Here is a 22,657-nt window from a genome sequence, read left to right as displayed (position 1 = left end):
ACTATGGAGAACAGTATGGAGGTTCCTTAAAAAACTAAAAATAGAATTACCATATGACCCAGCAATCCCACTACTGGGCATATACCCAGAGAAAACCATAATTCAAAAAGACACATGCACCCCATTGTTCACTGCAGCACTATTTACAATAGCCAGGTCATGAAAACAACCTAAATGCCCACCAACAGACGAATGGATAAAGAAGATGTGGTACATATATACAGTGGAATATTACTCAGCAATAAAAAGGAATGAACTTGAGTCATTTGTAGAGACTGTCACACAGAGTGAGGTAAGTAAGAAAGAGAAAACAAATATCGTATATTAACACATATATGTGGAATCTAGAAAAATGGTAGAGATGAACCAGTTTGCAAGGCAGAAATAGAGACACAGATGTAGAGAACAAATGTATGGACACCAAGTGGGGGAAGCAGGGGTGGGGGGTGGGGTGGGATGAACTGGGAGATTGGGATTGACATATATACACTAATACATATAAAATAGATAACTAATAAGAACCTGCTGTATTAAAAAAATAAATAAAATAAAATTCAAAAAAATAAAATAAAATACTAGCCATTGCATACTACTTAAGACCATTTAAGATGAAATGTATTAAAACTTAAAACTTTAGCATTAAAAAAGAATCTACAATGTGTTATGCAGGTTGACACTTAGCTCTCAACTTCATAATAACCCTGTAAGGTACTATTATTTTTTTCTAATTTGTAGATGAAACTCAGAGAAGTTCAGTACAGGCCTAAGTCCACCTAGCTAGTAAACAAATGAGCCAAAATTTGAACTCAGGCCTTTGATTCCAAACCTTGTTACACTATTCCATACTGCCAAACACATGTAATGCTTATGGTTGCTCAGTTATTTTCAGTATATTCTGCTGCCATGAGGTAACAGAACATTCTTCAGTAAGAAATTGGGAATCACTGATCTAATCCTAGCTCTGCTTATAACTACCTGTATGATCGAAAGGAAACAGAAATTTTAAATAACTCGTTTTCTCATTTATAAAATAGTATATACACCACTATCCATTCAACAAACATTTCTTAAAACACTTATGTAGAATCATAGGAGGATCAAAGTAAATAATGTTTCTAAGAGCACTGCACATATTACTAAGATAGGTAGTAGAATGTCATTAAAACCCTGGCACTTTTAAGCATCCCCAATCTCTTACTAACTTGAAGCGTCTGGAGGCACGTCTTTCGGAAGCTGCTGCTGGTGCTTCCAGTCATGATACTCATGATGGAATTCACAGCCACTGAGAGTGAGGCCTGTAGTTTCTGATGAGCCTAGAGAATAAAACAAGGAAGTGGGAGGCCGCAGTTTATAATAATACCAAACTGCTGGTTCAGAGAATCCCAAAGGGACCAAAGATTTTAGTCAGAGCAGGATTTCAAAAATTCTTCCCCCTCCACCAAAAATACTTACTGAGATCATGACATACAAAGGACACTTAGACTTATTGACATAGATACATTCAGAAAAGACACGCAGCAAGACACTGAGCAACAAAACAGATATACTTATTATTAAAAAACAAAAAGCTTTAAGCTTTCCTCTTTTAGTATAGCTGTCTTTTCCCTGAAAAGGAGGCCATATGAAGTAAGAAATGTGTTACCAAAAGTACACAGGATGGAGGGATTCAAAAAGTCAGGTAAGGGGCTTCCCTGGTGGCGCAGTGGTTGAGAATCTGCCTGCTAATGCAGGGGACACGGGTTCGAGCCCTGGTCTGGGAAGATCCCACATGCCACGGAGCAACTAGGCCCATGAGCCACAACTACTGAGCCTGCGCGTCTGGAGCCTGTGCTCCGCAACAAGAGAGGCCACGACAGTGAGAGGCCCGCGCACCGCGATGAAGAGTGGCCGCCACTTGCCACAACTAGAGAAAGCCCTTGCACAGAAACGAAGACCCAACACAGCCAAAAATAAAAATAAATAAATTAAAAGAAGGCTCAACATTAAAAAAAAAGAAAAAATACTCTGGCCTGAATCATGAAGAAAAAAAAAAAAGGTCAGGTAAGAAGACAAAGTGATGTTACAAAGGATTAGGAAATGGGGGAAGAATGTAAGATTTAGTGAAACAGCAGCTCTAGACACATGTGTGGGAAGGGGAAATATATAGATAAGAAAGATATACATTGATGTAAGCTTTTATATATAGGATGGATAAACAACAAAGTCCTGTATAGCACAGAGAACTATATTCAATATCATATGATAAACCATAATGAAAGAGAATATAAAAAAAAGAATGTATATATATGTATAACTGAATCACTTTGCTGTATAGCAGTAATTAACACAACATTGTAAATTGACTATACTTCAATAAAAAAAAATTTCAGGCCAAGTGCATGCATGAGCTTTCAATTTATCCAGAACTTATAGTCAATAATATAGCACTTCAATGTGTGAAAGAGGGAAGAAGACATTAATGACACTACAAATTAATATACAAAAATACTTCAAGGTGTAAAACTACCTAGAATGAATATAGTGTCCTGGGTTCAGTGTTTACTGTTCCTCTTTTATAAATGTTTTCCTGTCCCCTGGTATAATGGAAGTGGTGAAAAAAAACTAACAGGCAGGCAAAACCAAGCTCATTTTGCTTGTGAAAAAACACACTCACATCGTAAGTCACGTGTTCCAAAAAAAAAAAAAATTTGTTCACACTCAAAAAAGAAAGAAAAGAAAAGAGTATGTTATCAGTCATTTTCCCTGGTCTACTGTTCTGCCCATATTTATTCAAACTCACCTACTAGGAGATAAGACTAAGCAAGCTGGTTACAGTGACCCATCTAAGTTAAAGCCCGAGTTCCTAGGCTAGATGCAGTTTATAAGACCAGCCCAGGTGGGGACTTCCCTGGTGGCGCCGTGGTGAAGACTCCACACTCCCAATGCAGGGGGCCCAGGTTCGATCCCTGGCCAGGGAACTAGATGCCACATGCATGCCGCAACCAAGACCCGGTGCAACCAAAAAAATAAGTAAATATTTTTAAAAAGATCAGCCCAGATGACCAAAGAGAGGAAGAAGCATTCAGGGAGGAAGGGCTCTCAGGCCCTGTCTGCCATATACTCTATCTTTTTCTTAGAGAAAGGAGAAAGGGAGTTGTGAATTTCTTATTACCTTGACAGCCTGGTGATGCTGCTCCAAGGCCTGGTCCACAGCGACCTGGATGGAATCTTGCACCACACTGTGGCTCTCCGTGAGAATGGCACTGAGATGAGTTGTGAGCAAAGTGTGGACCCCTAAGGGGAGGGAAAATGTTGGTAAGCCTTGAGTGAGAATGACCACTTCAAGACTGCTGTTCATATGCTGTGAGTCAGGGCTGAGAATGGGAAAGAGGCCACTTGAAAAAGGAAGCCACTTCTGCCTATCCAGAGATAATTACTTTTTTAGACAAAAACCCCCAGCAATTTACAAACCTACCCAATTCCCACTTACAAATGAACGAAAGCTCACTAAAATTAAAGTGAAGAATGACATTATTTTTGAAGAATCAAATGAGGGATCCTGTTTAATTCACATCAGAAACAGAAATATATGCTATATACTATAAATAATGATGCTGGTGGCTCCCAAAGGAAAGGAAAAACCTCCTGGAGAGTATGTCTAACTCTACTCTGCTCCTATTTGAGCGTCACTGTTATGGTGAGCCACTGCTACTGTCAGGGTATCAATCCTTTTAGATACGCTGTGGTAGAGAAAAAGTTAAGGGCTTCCCTGGTGGCGCAGTGGTTAAGAATCCGCCTGCCAATGCAGGAGACACATGTCCGAGCCCTGGTCTGGGAAGAATCCCATATGCTGTGGAGCAACTAAGCCCGTGCAGCACAACTGCTGAGGCTGCGCTCTAGGGCCTGTGACTGAGCCCATGTGCCACAACTACTGAGCCCACGTGCCTAGAGCCTGTGCTCTGAAACAAGAGAAGCCACCGCAATGAGAAGCCCACGAACCGCAACAAAGAGTTGCCCCCACTCGCCACAACTAGAGAAAGCCCGCACACAGCAACAAAGACCCAATGCAGCCAAAAGTAAATAAATGAAATAAATTTATTTAAAGAAAAAGTTAAAACTCACAATCTGAGAATTGCTGGTATAAGGTCTTTTTAAATGAGGGACTATCTCTGATAAAGTAACCATAGGCACCACTGCTCAGCATCCTTCAGAAAAGCTAACATGTGAGACCGATGGGCAAAATACGTCATTAAACAATATGCCAGCATTGATGATCCTGATACAACCAATACAGGAAGACAAATTTACTTTTTGGGGCACCTGGAGAAAATGCTTCTTAATTAATCTTTCTTCTTTCAGTGTTTTTCTACTCCCTGTATGGTCTGTTCAAAGGTAAAGCTGGCTGGCTTTTCTCAGGGCTGCAATTAAAATGCAAGTCAGAAAAAAAAATGCAAGTCAGAAGGAACATTTTCTACCACAAGGTACCATGATGCTTTCCTGGAAGGGAGGGGAAGAATTGCTCTGCTCAAAAGGGGTCTGGAACTGGAATCAAGAGAATATAGATTCTAGCATCAATTTTACTATCAACTAATAGTGACCAAGTCACTTCACTTTTCTCATTTTAGTACAGAAAGTGCCTTTATACCACCTGCTCTCATGGGTATTTTGTGCAGATAAACTGGGATAATATATATAAAGTGTTTTGAAATGTACATTGCAATATTCAAAGAGAAAATATCGCTATTGCTATGATATCATGTGGATTACTATTTTCTATAGTTTGGTCCTAAGAATAGCCTTAAGAAATCAGTTGAAGCCACTTTGAAAGCAGACATTTAATTAAAAAGCTATAGTTTCATCCCTAAAACTGCTGATACCACCAGATGCCTTTAACACTGTGGCAAAATGAGTTAATCATAGAAAAGTTACCATGACAAGGTAGGCAGAAGGCCAATTAAGTGATTTCTTTTTTAAGACACATGGAAACAGACTGTAGTTCTGCACAAGCTGTTTCCTAAAAGGAGCTCTGGAGAAAGCTTTCAAGGATCTGAGAAAGAAGAGGGGGAAAAGAAAATAAAATTACTACATATATCTATATCCATGTATCTATACCTACCTACCCTTACAGTGCATCTTCTTCAAAGGCTAGTCCTAAACTCTCAGATGTATAAGGAAATTTTAAAAGATAACTACTATGTTTACTAATGCAGTGATGGATTTCTGTTTAATCCAGTACTGAGTACCACTACCTGAGATGCTGCAGGCCTTCAGAGTCAAGCTAAACAGAGGTGTACAAACTATCACAGTATTATAATAACGATAGTAACCCTGGTTTCTGAGGAAGTATGTTTAATAGGATTCAGAATGTGGTACCAGATTTTATGTCATCCTAGGGAAGACTGAACATGGTGCTCCCTCTAGCAGACCAACCTTAAAAAAAAAAAAAAAAAAACTGCCAAAGATATCAGATCTTACATCTTAAGAGGGTCTTTAGACTTGGAAGGGCCTTTGATAGCACCTAGTCTAACAATCTCATGTTAAAAATATGAAAAGGAAGGATCAGATGATTTATGCAACTTGCTTCCCAAAAAATCATTAAGGAATTTGGTAGCAGTACTAAAATTAAACCCAGGTCTCTTGATTGTACCCTGAAGTCCTTTCCACCATTCTAAGCTGCTTCTGAGTCTTTGTCCATGCCAGCACAGGTGGGATAATAGCCCTAGGCATTCTCACCTTTGACCTCCTTGCTGGAAGCCTCATTAGTTTGAGTCTCTTCTATGTTCCCATTCCAGGGCCTTAATGAATGGAACAGTGGGGCACCAGAGAACACCAGCTCCTCAAATAAAAGAGTTACAAGCCAGAGCCCTGGAAAGCAGTGCTTCTCTCCTAAAGAATATATACATGATGGAAAAAGGTAGGAGAGGCATGCAAGGCTGGCAGTAGAAAGAATCCCACAGGTTCAACCAATAGTTGGCAGCAATGTGAGGTCTTCTGATCTGGTGTTGTAAGCTGTCTCATTTCTCTTATGACTCAGTGGAAGCAGGGCCACACCAAATAGCACTGGAATGCCTAGAGAGTAAAGTCCCAAGAAAAAACAGTCGCCCACAAAGAAAGAATAACCCAGAAACATATCAGGAACACCAAAAGGAAGGCTTATGAACATTTCCCCAGACATTTATAAACTCCACTTCTTGCTTCTTCCTTCAAAGTTTAGGAGGGCACTGAGAAACACTTAAATTTATGTCTCAGGCTTTATTGGATTAAAATGCATAAGCCGGGCTTCCCTGGTGGCGCAGTGGTTGAGAGTCCACCTGCCGATGCAGGGGACACAGGTCCGTGCCCCGGTCCGGGAAGATCCCACATGCCACGGAGTGGCTGGGCCCGTGAGCCATGGCCGCTGAGCCTGCACATCTGGAGCCTCTGCTCCGCAATGGGAGAGGCCACAACAGTGAGAGGCTCGCGTACCGAAAAAAAAAAAAAAAAAAAAAAAAATGCATAAGCCAACTCTCATACTCATACTCAGTGGTTTTCAAACTTTACTATGTTTAGGAATCACCTGAGAATCTTGTTTAAAATGCATATTCTTGAGCCATACCAGATTTTTACATTAGCAAAACAATGAGTTAATCCTTGCCCAGGAAGCTGCACATTTTCAAATACTCCAGGTGATTCTGATGCGTGTGTTTCACAGACCACAGAACAGTGAAATCACTGCTTTACCACTAACAGAGAGAACCTTCTGATAACAGGTTATCACCTATCTGCTAGATAAAGGCCAAAGGCATTTGTATGCCTGAACAAGGACAATTTCTCCCTTTCCAGAGGTTGATGTGGCAATCACACAAAGCCATTCATACCAATGTACTCCCACAGCACCTCGTGTTCAATCTGAGATGTTGCATTAAGGCCAAGTAAAACTGATAACTTTCTTGATTCCACTTGGAAAAGCAGTAGGGTGGTGAACAGTTCTCAAGCCTGAAAAGCTTTAAAAACATACTGATACCTGAGGCCCACCTCAATCCAAGGAAACCCAAATCTCTGGGGGGTGAGGTTTGGGCATTTTTTAGAAGCTCCCCAGGTAATATATTGTGCAGCTGAGGTTGAGAACTACCCATCTAAGGTAATATACTCTGGAGGGACCAACAGGAAGTGTCTGCTGATTTCTGGTCAACCAAATCTGGGAATGTCATCATCTAAGTGATGCTTCAAGATATAGATCTTTCACATAGAGCATATAATTTTTTTAACTTATTTAAGCAAGGTTTTTCATTGAAATGAGTTATTTTACAGAAACACATCTATTCAGATTTATGCATCATGTAAAGTCTCCTTTCTTTATTCTCTTAACATTTAAGCACACCCAAGCTGGCAGCCCCACTCTCCTATACCTACCCCAGAGTTCCATTTTCTGGACTGGAAATCCGCTGTGGAAGTCCACAAAGAGAAAAAGCAGCAGAGTTTGTCCCTGGGGGTCCATATTCTGAGTCTGATCCCCCTCACTGGATTCCACCTGATAACTCACATCTGGAAGCACCAAATCTAGAGGACAAGATATTACAGAGTATCCTAAGATAAGTAAAGCCCTCAAAATGCTAAGTGAATAAAGAACCTATACCTCAAACAAAGAGGGATCTGAGATAAATCTAAATTTGAACACTCCCTTCTCCTCCTGAATCTGTTTCTCTACCCACATGATAAAAGTAAATAATAGTGACTCACAGGAAGAACATCAAAATAACAACTGGGTGTATAAAATGCAAACCAAACAGCATTCCTTAGAATTTACTGGGAAGTATTATACAGTAAATTCATTCACTCCTCATGTAACTTTCTAAGGTAGGTATCACTAATAAGAGGCTAGTAAAAAGTAGGTATAGCTAGTAAGAGTAATGACAACAGCTAACTTGTATTGAACGCTTACCACGTGCCACGTACCACATTAAATTCTTGGCATGTATTATCTCAACATTCAGACTTCACCGCACTATGGTATGGGACATAGTCTTATGCTCTTTTACAGGCAAGAAAAGAGGCACAGGTAGGTTAAATACATTGCCCAACATGAGACAGGAAGTGGTGGAACTGTTTTAGACTAACTCCAAAATCTGTGCTCTTAACCACAGTGCTATATAATATTCGTATCCCCAAGTAATCTGATCCCTATGTTCTTTTTCTAGAATATAATCACTATAGTCCTAAATTCCATCCAGATCCATATAAAGAAGTACCTCCATGTGGATCCTGATTCTGTAATGAGGGAAGGTGACATGTGCGGACATTTTCTATGCTATTCATTTCCAAAATTAACTGAGCAAGTTTAGGCATCACAAATTGGCAAAAAATGAAGGAAATCAACAAAGCATGAAAATAAAAATGAAAGAGAAAAGGAGATATGGAGAGCCCTCGAGATTTAAAAAATCCTGATAGCATGACATCCCATCTGTTAAGACCAAAAATTATTATTATTTTTTTTCAGTGACATCAATGGTTTAATGGATAGGGGGATCTTACATGTCTGAAGCAAGGTCCTGGAGTGATACCCCACTGTGTGTGGCAGACAGCAGGCAGAACATGGTTATCAAAATCTGGAGAAACTATTCTAGATAGACATTCCCAAAACATAATTATTCCTATAGAGTTTACCTAAAGGCTCTTATCTTATTTACATTTACTTAAAATTTCATCATAGCAAGATATTTTCCTTGCTGACAAATTTGCAACAGATATAATATGGTCTTATTTGATCTCAAAATAAGCCTAGGTACAAGTATTATACTTAACACTGATGACTCTAAAGACATGTCTACATTAATCAAACCAACAAGTTTAAGCTAGCTTCAATACCAGATATCCATTCAGTACTGAATGTTTCCCATAACACGTGAAACTGAAATTCATTCTGGAGTTTCTTTTATATTTCTGAGAGTTTATATGAGCGCTTAATTTCTCTTAAGCCAATTAAACAGAGCTCATCCACAAACCAATCTTGGCAGTGCCATTTGGAGGCAGAGACACCTTATATTTATAAGGTACACATAGACACACATTTATTTATGTGGACACAGAGATCTCACTGTTTTCTTGCTAGAGTTTAAAAAGGTCTTTTTTTTTTTTTCTTCACTCTCAAGGATCACAGGTAATTAAAGTTCCTGAGAGCCCAGGTAGATTATTAACATCTCAAAGACACAGGAAGAGAAATACCAATTCCTTCTAGAAAGCTAACTTCCTCTAAGGCCTATGCAAAAACCAGTTTTCAGAACGTCAGAAGAGTCCCATCTTGGATGTTTTCAGGGATTTTTTTCAGTTTCTAAATAGCCAATTCAGTTTAAACAAATAACAGTAATAGACAATAATACATATAATTCACTCACATTCGCTTGCCTCACTTTCAGAGGAACATGAATCACCATTCAAGTTACTAAGACCCCCCTAGCGAGGGTTATAACCAGGAAGAGAGGACAGGATTTGGACTCAGGTACCCAGACACTCACACACACACCCCCAAGATAAAAGCCAAACCAATTCCAAAAGGCTCTCTTTGGTACAATAGCAGAGCCATTAGGGGACACTGTTCTCTTAATACATCTTCCACAGTTTGCCAGGGGAGAGGAGTAGTAGGTATTCCCCCTCATTGGGCCAGGTGGTACGGTAAGCAGCCATTACCCAAGGGAGCAAGGAAAGCACTTCACCCTCATTGCTGGCCCCATATAAGTGCTAAGGGGCAGCCCACAGCTGTGGCCACAGCCTTATTAAGACCAAACATTCTTTCCTCACAAAACCACTTACCTCCACAAGCCCAAGGACACCCTCCTTTCATTCCGCCCTCTGGAATAACTACCTACTCAAGAAAAAGTGTCTTACCACGAGGCCTACTTCCAAGATGAAGATTCTATCTTTCCCCCGGAAATACTTCCCTATACTGGCAGGCTTCAATCTTCTCATACCAGTCACAACTCTAGAATACCTCCTCGCTACTGGTGAACTTCCTCAGGATCCAGTTGAACAGACTGCCTTCTAAATTTCAAAGGATTCTAGCTAACAACAGTCAAACTCAAGACTATAAAGCTCCTAGACATCAGCTCATGGTTGCATATTCCTATTTCTCAGTTTTATTTGTTGGTCTAATTATTAAGCATCCAATTTCAGTATGATTCAGCCAAAGCCAATGTGATTAGGCTCTATATGAATAGTACAGTCAGCTTCCTAGGTTTATCACTATATGGTTTATACTCCTGCCTTGCTTTTACGTAGTATTACAATTTTTCTAAGTAATTTTATATGGATTTTTTCATTTCATTGGGAAATATTTCTATTCCACGATAGTTCAAAGATGTCCTTGCAACTTTACTAACCTTTCTAAAACCCCAGAGTTGATGGATTAAGGTACAATAGAAACCCTCTGAACAAGTCCCTGGAAGGTGAAGGCCCACTGACTACATCAAGAGGGCCAGGAATAGAGAAGGCAGTAGAAATGAGGAGAAGCAGCATCAACACGTAATGCCAGAACAGTTAGGCTCTGATGGGGCTTTGCCTGTTGACACCTGTTTGACTCACTTCATGTGGAATCTCAAACTTAGCCAGACTCCCACCTGTAACCCCCAACCTAAGCCATCAGATCACTAGGTCCTATTCTTTTTTTTTTTTTTTTTTGCGGTACGCGGGCCTTTCACTGTTGTGGCCTCTCCTGCTGCGGAACGCAGGCTCAGCAGCCATGGCTCACGGGCCCAGCTCCGCGGCATGTGAGATCTTCCCGGACCGGGGCACGAACCCGTGTCCCTTGCATCGGCAGGCGGACTCTCAACCACTACGCCACCAGGGAAGCCCGGTCCTATTCTTATATACACTTGCTATTTATATCTCCTTGCATTTCTCTAATATTCTCCAGAGTTCTTTATTCCTATGCAAACAAAGAGAGGGAGATTTACCTCTATCGAAATTTAAATCCAAATTGGGCACCATACACAAGTGGTATTTCTTCCAGTTAATGAAATAAGAGGTATCTTTGAAGATAGTAGAAGTTGGCTGCTCCGGATTTAGCAATATCAGAGGCAGACCTGAAGGTCCATATAGAAATATGTATAGTTGCTAAAGAAAATTGCAAATTTTTAGTTTCTTATAACTGTATTTATATGCATAAAACAAACACAACACTGACCTGGTTCACACTCTCAGAAATAAACTAGTGTGCTAGGCGATTACATATTAAGCCTTTTCCACATTAAGGATAGGTGTGAGGCGCCAGAGATAGATCCACTAGAATCCCCAGGAATTATTTTGGGTTTAATGAGTGTGAGCTACAAATATAGTTTTGGGACAATTCGTTTATTTACTCTCCTACTCATTAAATCATAGGTTTGAATGGTACCACAGGCTAAACACTACACTGTACTAAGTTCTGGGGATATAAAGATGAATATACAGATTTAATACTTACCTTCAAGTTATATTTATAGTATGGGAGATACATGTAAAAACCAGTAAACTGTAATATGATATGATACATGCTAGAATGAAAGTATATACAAAGCAATATTTCCCAGTAAGTATTTAAGTATATTCAGATTGAGAGGGAAACGCTTCACCTTCTCCAACCTACTCTCTAACCAAGACTAAGGAAGGTAGGCCCTTAAATGGTTTCTTTCTCTTGACTTCTCATTCCTACCCTCACCCTCCCTGTAACCCAGTGTTTCTCAACCTTGGCACGTTGACGCTTTGGGCCAGATGACTCTTTATTGTGGGGCTGTCCTGTGCATTGTAGGATGTTTTGCAGCTTCCCTGGCCTCTACCCGCTAGATGCCAATATCACCTCTCCCTCCAGTCATAAGGATCAAAATGTCTCCAGCCATTGCCTAATGTCCTCTGAGGGCAAAATCACCCAGTTAAGAACCACTGCCTAAACTTTGTTGTCCCCTGAACCAAGGCTAATAAGACCAGAATATATATTGTCCTGTATCTTTCTGTTTTCATCCTCTTTTTCATAGGGTAAACATGAGGCATTAAGTGTGAAGATTAAAATCCTTACCCAGTAGGGACTGGGGCATTACTGAAAGTCACAACAGAGCAAAGGGAGGCAATGCCTATGAATGAAGTCTCCATCACAAATCCAAGAAGGCATTAACACTTGAGCTAAGGCCAACACATTCACTATTTAGAGCCAGGGGAGATTTTAGGTGCTGCAAACTCAGAATAAGAGTGAAATATCTGAAGAGTCAAAATGTGTGAATGTCTTTTAATTGGGTTGTTTAAACTATTTACATTTAATATGAATACTGTTATGGCTGAGTTTAAATCTAGCATCCTGTTACCTGTTTTCTATTTGTTCCTTGTATTTTATTTCCTTTTTCTTCTTTTCTATTTTTGGATTGGGTATTTTTTATAACTCCATTTTATCCCTTTTTTTGACTTATTAGTTATAACTCTTTGTGGTATTAACTTAGGGATTGCTTTAGGCTTTACAGTATACAACTCTAACTTATCACAGTCTGCCTTCAAGTGATACCGTTAACAGTTCACACATGTATAGTATGAGAATCCTTCAACAATGTACTTCCATTTCTCCCCTCTTGGCCTTAGTGCTGTTGTCACACATTTTACTTCTACACATGTTGTAAGTCTTATACACTGTTGATATTTTTGAACAGTCAATTATCTTTTGAAGAGATTTTTTAAATAGGGCAAAAATCTTTTATATCTACCCAAATAGTTATGATTTCCAGTGCTCGTCTTTATTTGAGTAGATCCAGAATTCCATCTGGTACCATTTTCCTTCTGCCTAAAGCATTTCCTTTAACGTTTCTTATAATACAAGTCTCCTGGTGATGAAGACTTTGGTACATCTGAAATATTCTTTATTTTGCGTTCATTTTTTTTTTGAATTTTTGAATTTTATTTATTTTTTATACAGCAGGTTCTTATTAGTTATCTAATTTATGCCTTCATTTTTGAAAAGTATTTCCTCTTGGTATAGAATCCCACATTAACAGTTTTCTTTTCTTTTATTAAAGATGTTGCTCCATTTTCTTCTAGCTTATACTGTTTCCAGTGAGAAATCTGTGGTATTTCTTATCTTTGTTCCTCAATATGTAATGTGTCTTTTTATCTCTAGCTGTTTTTAAGATTTTTTTCTTTACTACTGGCTTTAAGCAATTTGATTATGGTGTGGCTTGGTATAATTTTCTTCATGTTTCTTACGTTTAGAGTTCATTGATCTTCTTGGATCTGCAGGTTTATAGTTTTCATCAAATTTGGAAATTTGGGGAACATTATTTCCTCAAATGTTTTATCTGCCTTGCCTCCCTGCAGGACTCCAGTTACACATCCCTGAATTAGGCCACTTGAAGTTATCTCACAGTTCACTGATGCTTTGTTTATTTTTTTAGAGTTTTTTTTAATTTCACTTTAGGTAGTTTCTAGTTTTGTGTCTTCAAGTTCACTAATCTTTCCTTCTGCAATGTGTAAATCCGCCATCAATTTCATTCAGTATTATTTTCATCCTGAAAATTATATTTTTTTCCTCTAGAAGTTCAGTTTGGGTCTTTAAAAAATCTCTTTCACCTCTTTATTTAGTATGTTCAATCTTTACTCTCACTTTTTGAACATGGAATACAGTTATAACTGTTTTAATGTCCTTGTTTACTAATTCTATCACCTGTGTCATTTCTGGGTAGGCTTCCATTGATTGAAAATTTTCTTTCATTATGGGCCCTATTTCCCTGCTTGTTTGCATGCCAAGTAATTTCTTATTGGATGCCCAGCATTGTGAAGATTACCTTTTTGGGTGCAGAATATTTTTGTATTCCTATAAATATTCTTGAACTTTTTTTCTGGGACACTGTAAAGTTATTTGGAAACAGTTTCAGTCTTATTGGTCTTACATTTAAGCTTTGATACGTGGGACTAGAGAATCCTGTAGGCTATGGCTAACTTTTCCCCACTACTCAGGCAAAGCCTTCTTAAGACTCCACCTCATGCCTTAAGAAGTATGAAGCTTTCCACCCTGCCTGATAGGAACAGGAACTATTCCCAGCTCTGTGTGCATTCCAGGGATTCTCTTCTGTCTGGAGCTCTATTTCTATGTATTTATTTCCTCTTCAGTACTTTTTTCTATAAATCCTAGCTGTCTAGACCTCCCTGAATTTTGAACTTTGTCTCCTCAACTCAGAGAGATCCACCAGACTCCAGTTGGGTATCCCCTCCTGGTGGTGTAGCCTGGAAATTCTCTCTAGACAGTACAGTGGGGCAAACACAGGGTTCACTTGTTTGTTTCTCCTCCTTCTAGAACCACTGTCTTGCATTATCTGTTGTGTAATACCTGAAAACTGTTGTTTAATATAATTTGTCCATTTTTTCTAGCTGTTCAGGGTAGGAAAATAAATCCAGTCCCTGTTATTTGATCATGGCTGGAAGTGGAAGTTCCTAAATCCTTTGACACAATCTCATTGGCCTTTGATAACTTCCTTGCTTTCTGGCCCAACAAGATACCCAGCTCATCTTGTACATTTCTACTTTAGGCCCAGAATCAGCCACTTCTCCTTTGTAGTGAGCAGTGGTATTTAGAGGACACATTCTGAGTACCACGAGTGTTCATTGCTTCTAAGGTTTTTTTTAGTGGACAGAGCTAAGAAATATATAATTTTTAAAGTCAGAAAAATTGGGGATTCACATTGGTATTTTCAATTCTGTCTCAAAGTTACTTTTAAAGATTCTTATTTCTTTGAATTTACACTCATGTATCTTCTATCTTATGCTAAAAAATTTGGTTCCTAACAATGTTAACATAATTACTTATTTGTTTTTACATAAGTATGCACACAATTTCAATATAATAATACCAATATTATTACTAAGAATCAAGACCACTTAATGAATTTTAAGAGTTCTTTGCAGTTCATTTCATCCTTAGAATATCCCACCAAGAATGTACAGTCAAAACACTGCTCTAGTCAGTTGAATTAATTCTTCTTCTTGTATGGATTAGGACAGTAATATAATATACAGGTAGGTTCATTACCTTTTATCCTGAAGAATATTTTTATTGGGTATGGAATTCTAGGTTGATGATTAGTTTATGTCAGGACATTAACACTATTATTCTACTACTTTCTGTTGGTATGAGGAAGTCAGCTGTCAGTTTCTCTTTTGAAGACAATCTGTCTTCCCTGGGTGATTTTTTTTTTTTTCTACTCTTCCCTGGGTGATTTTAAGGTTTTCTTTTTGTCTTTAATCTTCTAGAAGGTGTGGATATATAGACAGATATATATTTTTTATAAATTTATTTATTTATTTTTGGCTGCGTTGGTTCTTCATTGCTGCACACGGGCTTTCTTTAGTTGCAGCGAGCGGGAGCTACTCTTCGCTGCAGTGCGTGGGCTTCTCGTTGTGGTGGCTTTTCTTGTTGCAGAGCACAGGCTCTAGGCGCATGGGCTTCAGTAGTTGTGGCATGTGGGGTCAGTAGTTGGGGCACACGGGCTTAGTTGCTCGGCAGCATGTGGGATCTTCCCGGACCAGGGCTCGAACCCATATCCCCTGCATTGGCAGGCGGATTCTTAACCACTGTGTCACCAGGGAAGTCCCAAGGAGTGGATATCTTTTTATTTATCCTGCTTGATTGTTCAGCTTGAAATCTGTTTTAGTTGCTTCAGCCATTAACTCTTCAAATATAGTTTCTGCCCCATTTTTCTCTCTCTTCTCCTCTGGAACATGAATTAAATGTAAATTAGAATGTCTCACTGTTTCCTCTCACTGTTTACCTCTTCTGTATTCTCCATCCTTTGTCTCACTTCGTTTTGTTTTGCTCAGTTTTTGCTATCCTTATATTTTAGTTCGTAAATTCAGTTATGCTGTGTCTAATTTGCTGTTAAACCTGCCTACTGAATTTCAATATTGGTTATTGTATATTTTGGTTCTACAATTTGTTTGGTTCTTTTTAAAATTATGTCACATTCAATAGTTTCAGTTCCCTGGCAAAATTTTTAAGCTTGCCTTCATTTTCATAAACATAGTAAGCATATTTTTTTATTTTTAAAATCAGTATCTGATATTAGCAATTATCTGGAGTCCCAGTGCATGTTGCTGTTGCTTTTGTTTTTGTTAGCTCTTGTTCACGCCTCCTTGTCTTCTCTTGTACCTGATTGTGTGTGTGTGTGTGTATTGTTAATGTGTGCATGCACATGGGAGCTGGATGTTATATTTAAGTATCTGTTAAATAATCTGAAGCATAGATGCAGTTATCTTCCTCTAGCAAGAATTTCTGTTTGCTTCTACAAGGCATCTGGGAGAATTAGAAATTTAGAATCACCTTAAACCAATTTCAAAGTTTAAGATTTTCTGGCCTGCCTAAACCAACCCCCAAAATAAATGCACACCACTGAAGGATGGTTTATTTCAGGTTCACCTTACTCCTTAAAGTATAGCCTTTTACTTATCCCTGTCCAAAACAAGAGGTGTCTTTAACAGCACTCCCAAGCTCAGCAGGCCCTGAACTCTTTGGCCTTCTTCTCCTGCGTTGATTCAGAAGTTGTCTTAGTCTCTCAGCTACTTGCTCTAATTGGCAAATGACCCTAGGGCAAAAGAGCCCTCAGTGCTGGGCTCAGCTTTTTGTAATTCCTCTCTTTCCTAAATCACAGCCCAGAAATTCCTCCCTATTCACTAGCTGCTAGATACTTTTATGATGTCTTGGTATTTCATCCAGCCTTTGTCTTCATTAGGAGGGTTGGTCTAAATTACCTAGTTTGCCATTTTCAGAAACTGAAATCCCACCAGTTTTCATAGTTAGCTCTCTCTCTTTACTAAAACATCACCTCCCTGGAGTCTTCACTGACCATAATATTTAAAATGACATTCCCATCATTATCTCTTTACCCACATTATTTTATCTTCACTGCACTTATCACTACCTAACATCCATTTATTTATTAAATTTTCCCATGAAAATGTAAACTCCAAGAGGATAGAAAATTTGTCTTATTCCCTCTTGAGAATGGGATGAGGACGAAGAGAAACTTTCATATTTTATTTATACTCTTCCGTATGATCTAGATATTAAGAAAAAGCATGTTTTAAAATATGAAATGTCCACGCACAGTGTTTATCACTATCCTGGCTCCTTCTTCCTCCTTAAAGACGTCCTCAGCTGACATTTAACATACCAGGACCTTGGCCCTCTTCTGTTCTTGTTCTTTATACTCTATTACAACTTCCTTTACTCCTACAGCTTCAATCATATAATCATAATAATACTGAACATTTATCAAACACTTATATTATGTGTCAGGCAATATGCTGGGAGCTTCACACGGATTATTATATAGTTAACCCTAAAACAAACAAACCCCAAAAGAACAACAACAAGAGAAACCTTTGCAAGGGAAAATAAGTCTATGAGGTAGGTATTATTATCCCCATACTAAAGCTGAGGAAATAAAGGCTTAGGCTGGTTGAGTAAGTTGTGCAAAGTCACACAGCTAATTCATGGTGAATCTAGCATTTTTACTCCTGTGTCATGCTCTAGCCATAGCACTATACTATACTATAGTTACCTATGGAGAAAACTCTGAGGCTCTAAAATCTATTTCTCTAAATCTGACCACTTCCAAATTCCAGACCAAAATTTCTATATGGCTGCTTGCCATTTTTAAAGGATGCCCTGCAGGCACCATAAATGCAACTTATGTAAAGCCAAACTAATCTTCTTCACTCCTCAGATCTTGTTGCCAGTATCATTATTTTGTTGGCCATCTATGGAAATCTTTTTTAACAGCTTTACTGAGATTTAATTTACACATCATACAAATCACCCATTTAAAGTGTACAATTAAATTGGTTTTAGTATATTCAAAAAGTTGTGCAACCATCACCACTATCAGTTTTAGGACATTTTTATCACTCCCAGGAGAATCATTCCCCATCTATTTTCTGTCTCTATAAATTTGCCTATTCTGGATATAGAGTTCTTGACATCAACTTTAGCCATTCTCTGCCCCTAATCTCTCCCTAGCCAAACAACAAACTGGTTACCTCATCATGTTGATTCCTTCCAGTGATAAGTCTCTCCTTTCCATGCTCATCACACTTTTAATTCATGCACTTAATAGCTCTTGCCCAGCTCACTTACTTATTTAATTAGTGATTACTGACGTCTCTCTCCCACCTATCCTGTACAAGGCTGCTAGAGATTCCTAAAACATTTAATGGTTTCCCATTATATAGAGAATAAAGTTCACACTCCTTAGTGTGGCACTCAAGATCCACCATATTCAACCCCAAACTACTTTTCCAGCCTCATCTCTCCCTCTTGCACCATTCATTCCATGCTTCAGTCATACTGGATTATATGAAAACAGTGTGGCACTTGTCATATTTTATAGTTTAAAGTTTCTTGGAAAAATTCTCAAGCTTAGCTTTCATATTGGATTTTTGTTTTTATACAAATCGTACCAGCTTCTAGATACAGAGTTTATATGCTAGAGGCTTTTCTAGAATTGAAATATAAAAATCCATTTTCAAAGACAATGAATTTGAACATTTTGGTGGACTCTGTCATCAAAAGGATATGGAAGCTGAAGAAATCCTATTCAGCTGGTTGGAAAAGACGTTTGGGCAAGGACAGAGAGCAGCAGCTGGAGTCAGTATCAGCTCCCCCAACAAGCCCATTTTAGCCACATCATCAGGGATGAAGAGCATTACTGGATGTCCTAGCACAGGATGGATTCTGCTGCAGAGTAATTCAGTTGTACCAAATTTTGGTGTACTGTCAAAAAACAGGTAAGACAAATTTAGCTTTTTTCCCTCTTAAGAAGTTATTTTAAAGGGAATTCAAAATTCTTTTTATAACCTCTAGCATATGCATAACCATATCATCCACCACATAAATTTTCTTGGTATAAGTAACTTGTGTCCCACTCAGTGAATCACAGGGAATGGAAAAAGTAGACAAATTGGCATTTCAGGAATTATAGCATGGCTCCTGCTTTTGCTGCCACTAATGGCAGTTTTATATTCTCAAAAGTATATTCCCGCCACTAAAATTACTCTATGGTTCTGAGCAGAAGTTTCCAAGATCATTCAAAGATCAGCATGGTGGGGGTGGGGGTCAGGGGTCCCTGAATCACAAATGGCCTAAAACTGGCCTCATGATACTTAGGTTTCTGCTTTTACACATGCTACACCTTCCCCTGAAGAAGTCTGAGGTTACTATTTGGTAGGAGTAACGAGAAAAAATTGGGACATCTTTCTCTTCTAGAAAGAATCTAGTGAAATTTGGTATTTGCTTACTTTCCAACAGCTCTTTTCTAAACAGAAAAGAAATGTTAATGAACCTTTCCCCCTTTCTCTAAACTAATCAGGTCACCCAGGGAAATATGTCCACAAACATTGGCTTAGAGGCTTAAACTCTTTCAGTCAATCTATGATAGCAAGGCTGTCTGCCTGTAGGGATTGTATGATGCTAGAAGATTACTAAATAAAGATGTGGGGTGGGGGTTTTGTGTCCTGCAGATATTAAAGAATAAAACAGTCTAATCTGAGAGGTAATTTTGGTCAAAAGTAAGAAAACAGACTGAAAAACCATAGGCAGTCTCTTCAAGCCTTAAGATCCTATGACTACCAATGTTGATCCAGGGCATATAAGTGGAAGCAGAAACTATGGAATAAAGAATAGATTCACTGGACTTAAACATAAGTTAGGCATTTTCTTGCTATAATTCATGTTCACTTTGGGTTCTGTGGTAGCTGGATAGTACAGGAAGGCAAAGCACAGGGTTCTACTCCATTTATTTTCCACCTCCTCCATGGATTTCTTTGCAGTCTGAAAAAGGTAGAGGTGGGAAGAAAGATGATTTCTAAACCTATGCAAAATGCTAATACACAAGCAATAATATACAAAGAATTCCTTTGCAGTCATAGTATCTCTCTAGCCAAGAGTTCAAGCAATCTCTAAAGTCATTCCTCTCTTCTCATGTCTAAATGGGATTGGAGTTAGCAGGGTTTGTTTTGTTTCATTTACAGAAGAAATTAAGGCATGGAGAGGAGAAGGAACATGCATGTCCTCAGGTCAATTAGAATATATTCAAGGAGCCAGGAATAATCATCATTTTCAATACAGGTAGCTTAAAATTTCTACTTTCAATTTTCTTACAGAGAATCTGACACTTGGCACTAAGAATTGACAACTGAGGCCATTTTCAATTTCTGCCCACATTCATACTCATAGTAAGAGAGTAAAACATGGAGAGGGACAACAATGCTTCCCCCTTCACCTCACATAATGCTGATGGTTTACGACAAGCGCAATTCCATTTGACAGGTTCAAAGTAGGTTCATTCTCTGCCCTGCAAAGCAAAGAAAAGCTAAGCCATATCTCAAAGATTCTAAAACCAATCTCTGCCTCTTACAAATTTTGGCCCATGAGTACCAACCCCAGAAATTACTGAAATTTAGTAACCAATTAACCAAGGGGAAAATGTCTATTTTTAAGTTTTCTCATTCTAGTGAAAGGGAAAGTCATGAAAGGTTTAATCTACTTACTCGTTAAAAACTAATCTAGAGGGCTTCCCTGGTGGCACAGTGGTTGGGAGTCCTCCTGCCAATTCAGGAGACACGGGTTCAAGCCCTGGTCCAGGAAGATCCCACATGCCACGGAGCAACGAGGCCTGTGCACCACAACTACTGAGCCTGAGCTCCAGAGCCCGCGAGCCACAACTACTGAGCTCATGTGCCACAACTACTGAAGCCCAGGCGCCTAGAGCCCGTGCTCCTCAACTAGAAAAGCCACCGCAATGAGAAGCCTGCACACCGCCACGAAGAGTAGCCCCCACTCGCCACAGCTAGAGAAAGCCTGTGTGCAGCAACAAAGACCCAACACAGCCAAAAGTAATACAAATAAATTTATTAAAAAAAGAACTAATCTACAATAAGAAAATGTGGGGGGTGGGGGTCTCAGAAAATTAGTTTCAAAGTGACTTCGAGTCAAGAAATCAAACTGTGAACCCACTGGAAATAATAGAACAATAATGACTGAGAAAAATTGTAGAGCCACTGCATAAACTTAAGCCATGGATTAAGGACTTACCCAAAGATCTCCATGGAGAGGATTCCATTCACCTTTACACTAAAATTAAATCTAATCTGCAAAATAAATGGGGTGTGATATTTAACATGAACCAGAATAGGGATTAAAATTTTCCATACTCAATTCCTAAAGGAGAAGATATTCTTTGTATCACCTTTTTTTTCCATTGCACTTTCCCTAAACATACTTAACACTTGTCTGTGTTCAAATTCTGCATTTTAAATACATTGCGTTCTACAATTCCAAGTAGTCACAAATTATGAGGAAATACTACCCTTTTGTCCTCTGCTGTTCTCCTAATGTATCTCTTCTCCCCTTCTTAAATGAATTATCAATTTTTCTCTCTATTGTTTCCATTGTTTTCATATATGGAATATTCCATGCTTTTTTCTCTGTTTTTTCTTCCCCTATCCCCATCTCTTATGTCCTCCTTCCAATTTACTTCACTGTTCTAATTATTTTATACCTTCAACCTCTATTTTTTTTTCTATATAATATAATGGGTAATAAGGAACTCTAGAGCCAGACTGCCTCATTTCAAATCCTGGCCCTGCAAGTGATTTAACCTCTGTACCATATTTCCTTGGCTATAAAATGGGAATGATGATAAAACCTACTTCACAAGGGGTGTTGGCAGGGTTGAATGAGTGAGTACGTGGAGAGCACTTGGAAGAATGACTGGCAAACAATTAAGTACTGAATCCTGCTTAAGACAGAAAAAGTAGGAAACATGCCAGAAAAAAAGGGGAAGTTATATAGCATACTTGTGTGCAACTTTATGAACATATCAAACTACAGGTAATAATAAAAATTTTAGCTTTCCAGAGTTCAAAGTATTTTATCAAAATTTCCTTAGTTGCTCTTATAGTCACTTTAGAAAAAAAGGAGATAATCAGCAAAGTTTATCATCCAGGTTTAAAAGAAAAATGAAGCGCAGAAGAGGGAAACGAGGTATCCAAAGTGATACAATAAAACAGTAAGGCAGTGAAAATAAGAACCCAAAAGAAAGTTCTCTCTATATCCAAGGGCTCTCAACTATGTCACATGACCAACATCAAGCCTGCCTTAGGGATACAGGAACCAAATCAATTCAATATTAAAACTTTTAATCATTGTAATTAAAAGAAAGAGGACCAATCAGATCCTTCCATGCCCTACAGAGTAGAGGTCTTTTAAAAACGTATGACTTAAACAAGAGAATCGTTATTGTGCAAAAGAACAGCTTACCTTGGGGAGCACAGTGATGACTTTGCGTAAAAAATTCTTTATAACCAGGCTATCTGTCATCAAAGTTCTGGGCTTTTCATGAACCTGTAACAACATAACAAAAACATCCACTGCACATACACAAACCCAAGAGCACAAGTGAATTAAATTATGGTATTTCTTCTTATAAAAGTAACTACACCTCAGAAAGCTTTTCAGACATCCAAGGGGAAACATCTTTGGGTCTGAAAACTGAACACCAAAAGTAATCTAATAGCCATCACTTCTTGGGCTAAGGTACCTAATTTCATGGAACTTCAGGAGACGTGAACAAATACCAGAGTAAAACCCACAATCTCAAAACCACCTTTTGGAACAAATTTAAAAGTAATTTAGATTGGAGCT

The 22,657-nt window shown here is 38.6% G+C and overlaps 1 protein-coding gene across 1 annotated transcript in view; it reads right to left on the bottom strand.

Moving 5' to 3' along the window:
• Positions 1 to 22,657, bottom strand: part of CUNH11orf80 (chromosome unknown C11orf80 homolog) — a 91,140-nt gene that overhangs the window by 20,218 nt on the left and 48,265 nt on the right. The window contains exons 5-12 of the mRNA XM_029208029.1: positions 22,274 to 22,357; positions 21,047 to 21,102; positions 20,235 to 20,306; positions 18,532 to 18,727; positions 10,905 to 11,055; positions 7,372 to 7,518; positions 3,152 to 3,273; positions 1,203 to 1,313 (exon numbers count right to left, since the gene is read on the bottom strand). Of these exons, the coding sequence (XP_029063862.1) occupies positions 1,203 to 1,313; positions 3,152 to 3,273; positions 7,372 to 7,518; positions 10,905 to 11,055; positions 18,532 to 18,727; positions 20,235 to 20,306; positions 21,047 to 21,102; positions 22,274 to 22,357 (939 nt within the window). The remainder of the gene's footprint in view (positions 1 to 1,202; positions 1,314 to 3,151; positions 3,274 to 7,371; positions 7,519 to 10,904; positions 11,056 to 18,531; positions 18,728 to 20,234; positions 20,307 to 21,046; positions 21,103 to 22,273; positions 22,358 to 22,657) is intronic.

The sequence above is a fragment of the Monodon monoceros genome, unplaced genomic scaffold (genome assembly GCF_005190385.1).
Source record: "Monodon monoceros isolate NGI ecotype Baffin Bay Population unplaced genomic scaffold, NGI_Narwhal_1 Super_Scaffold_7, whole genome shotgun sequence".
NCBI classification, from domain to species: domain Eukaryota; kingdom Metazoa; phylum Chordata; class Mammalia; order Artiodactyla; family Monodontidae; genus Monodon; species Monodon monoceros.
The sequence above is the reverse complement of the archived record's forward strand: the minus strand, read 5'-3'. Positions and strand labels throughout refer to the sequence as shown.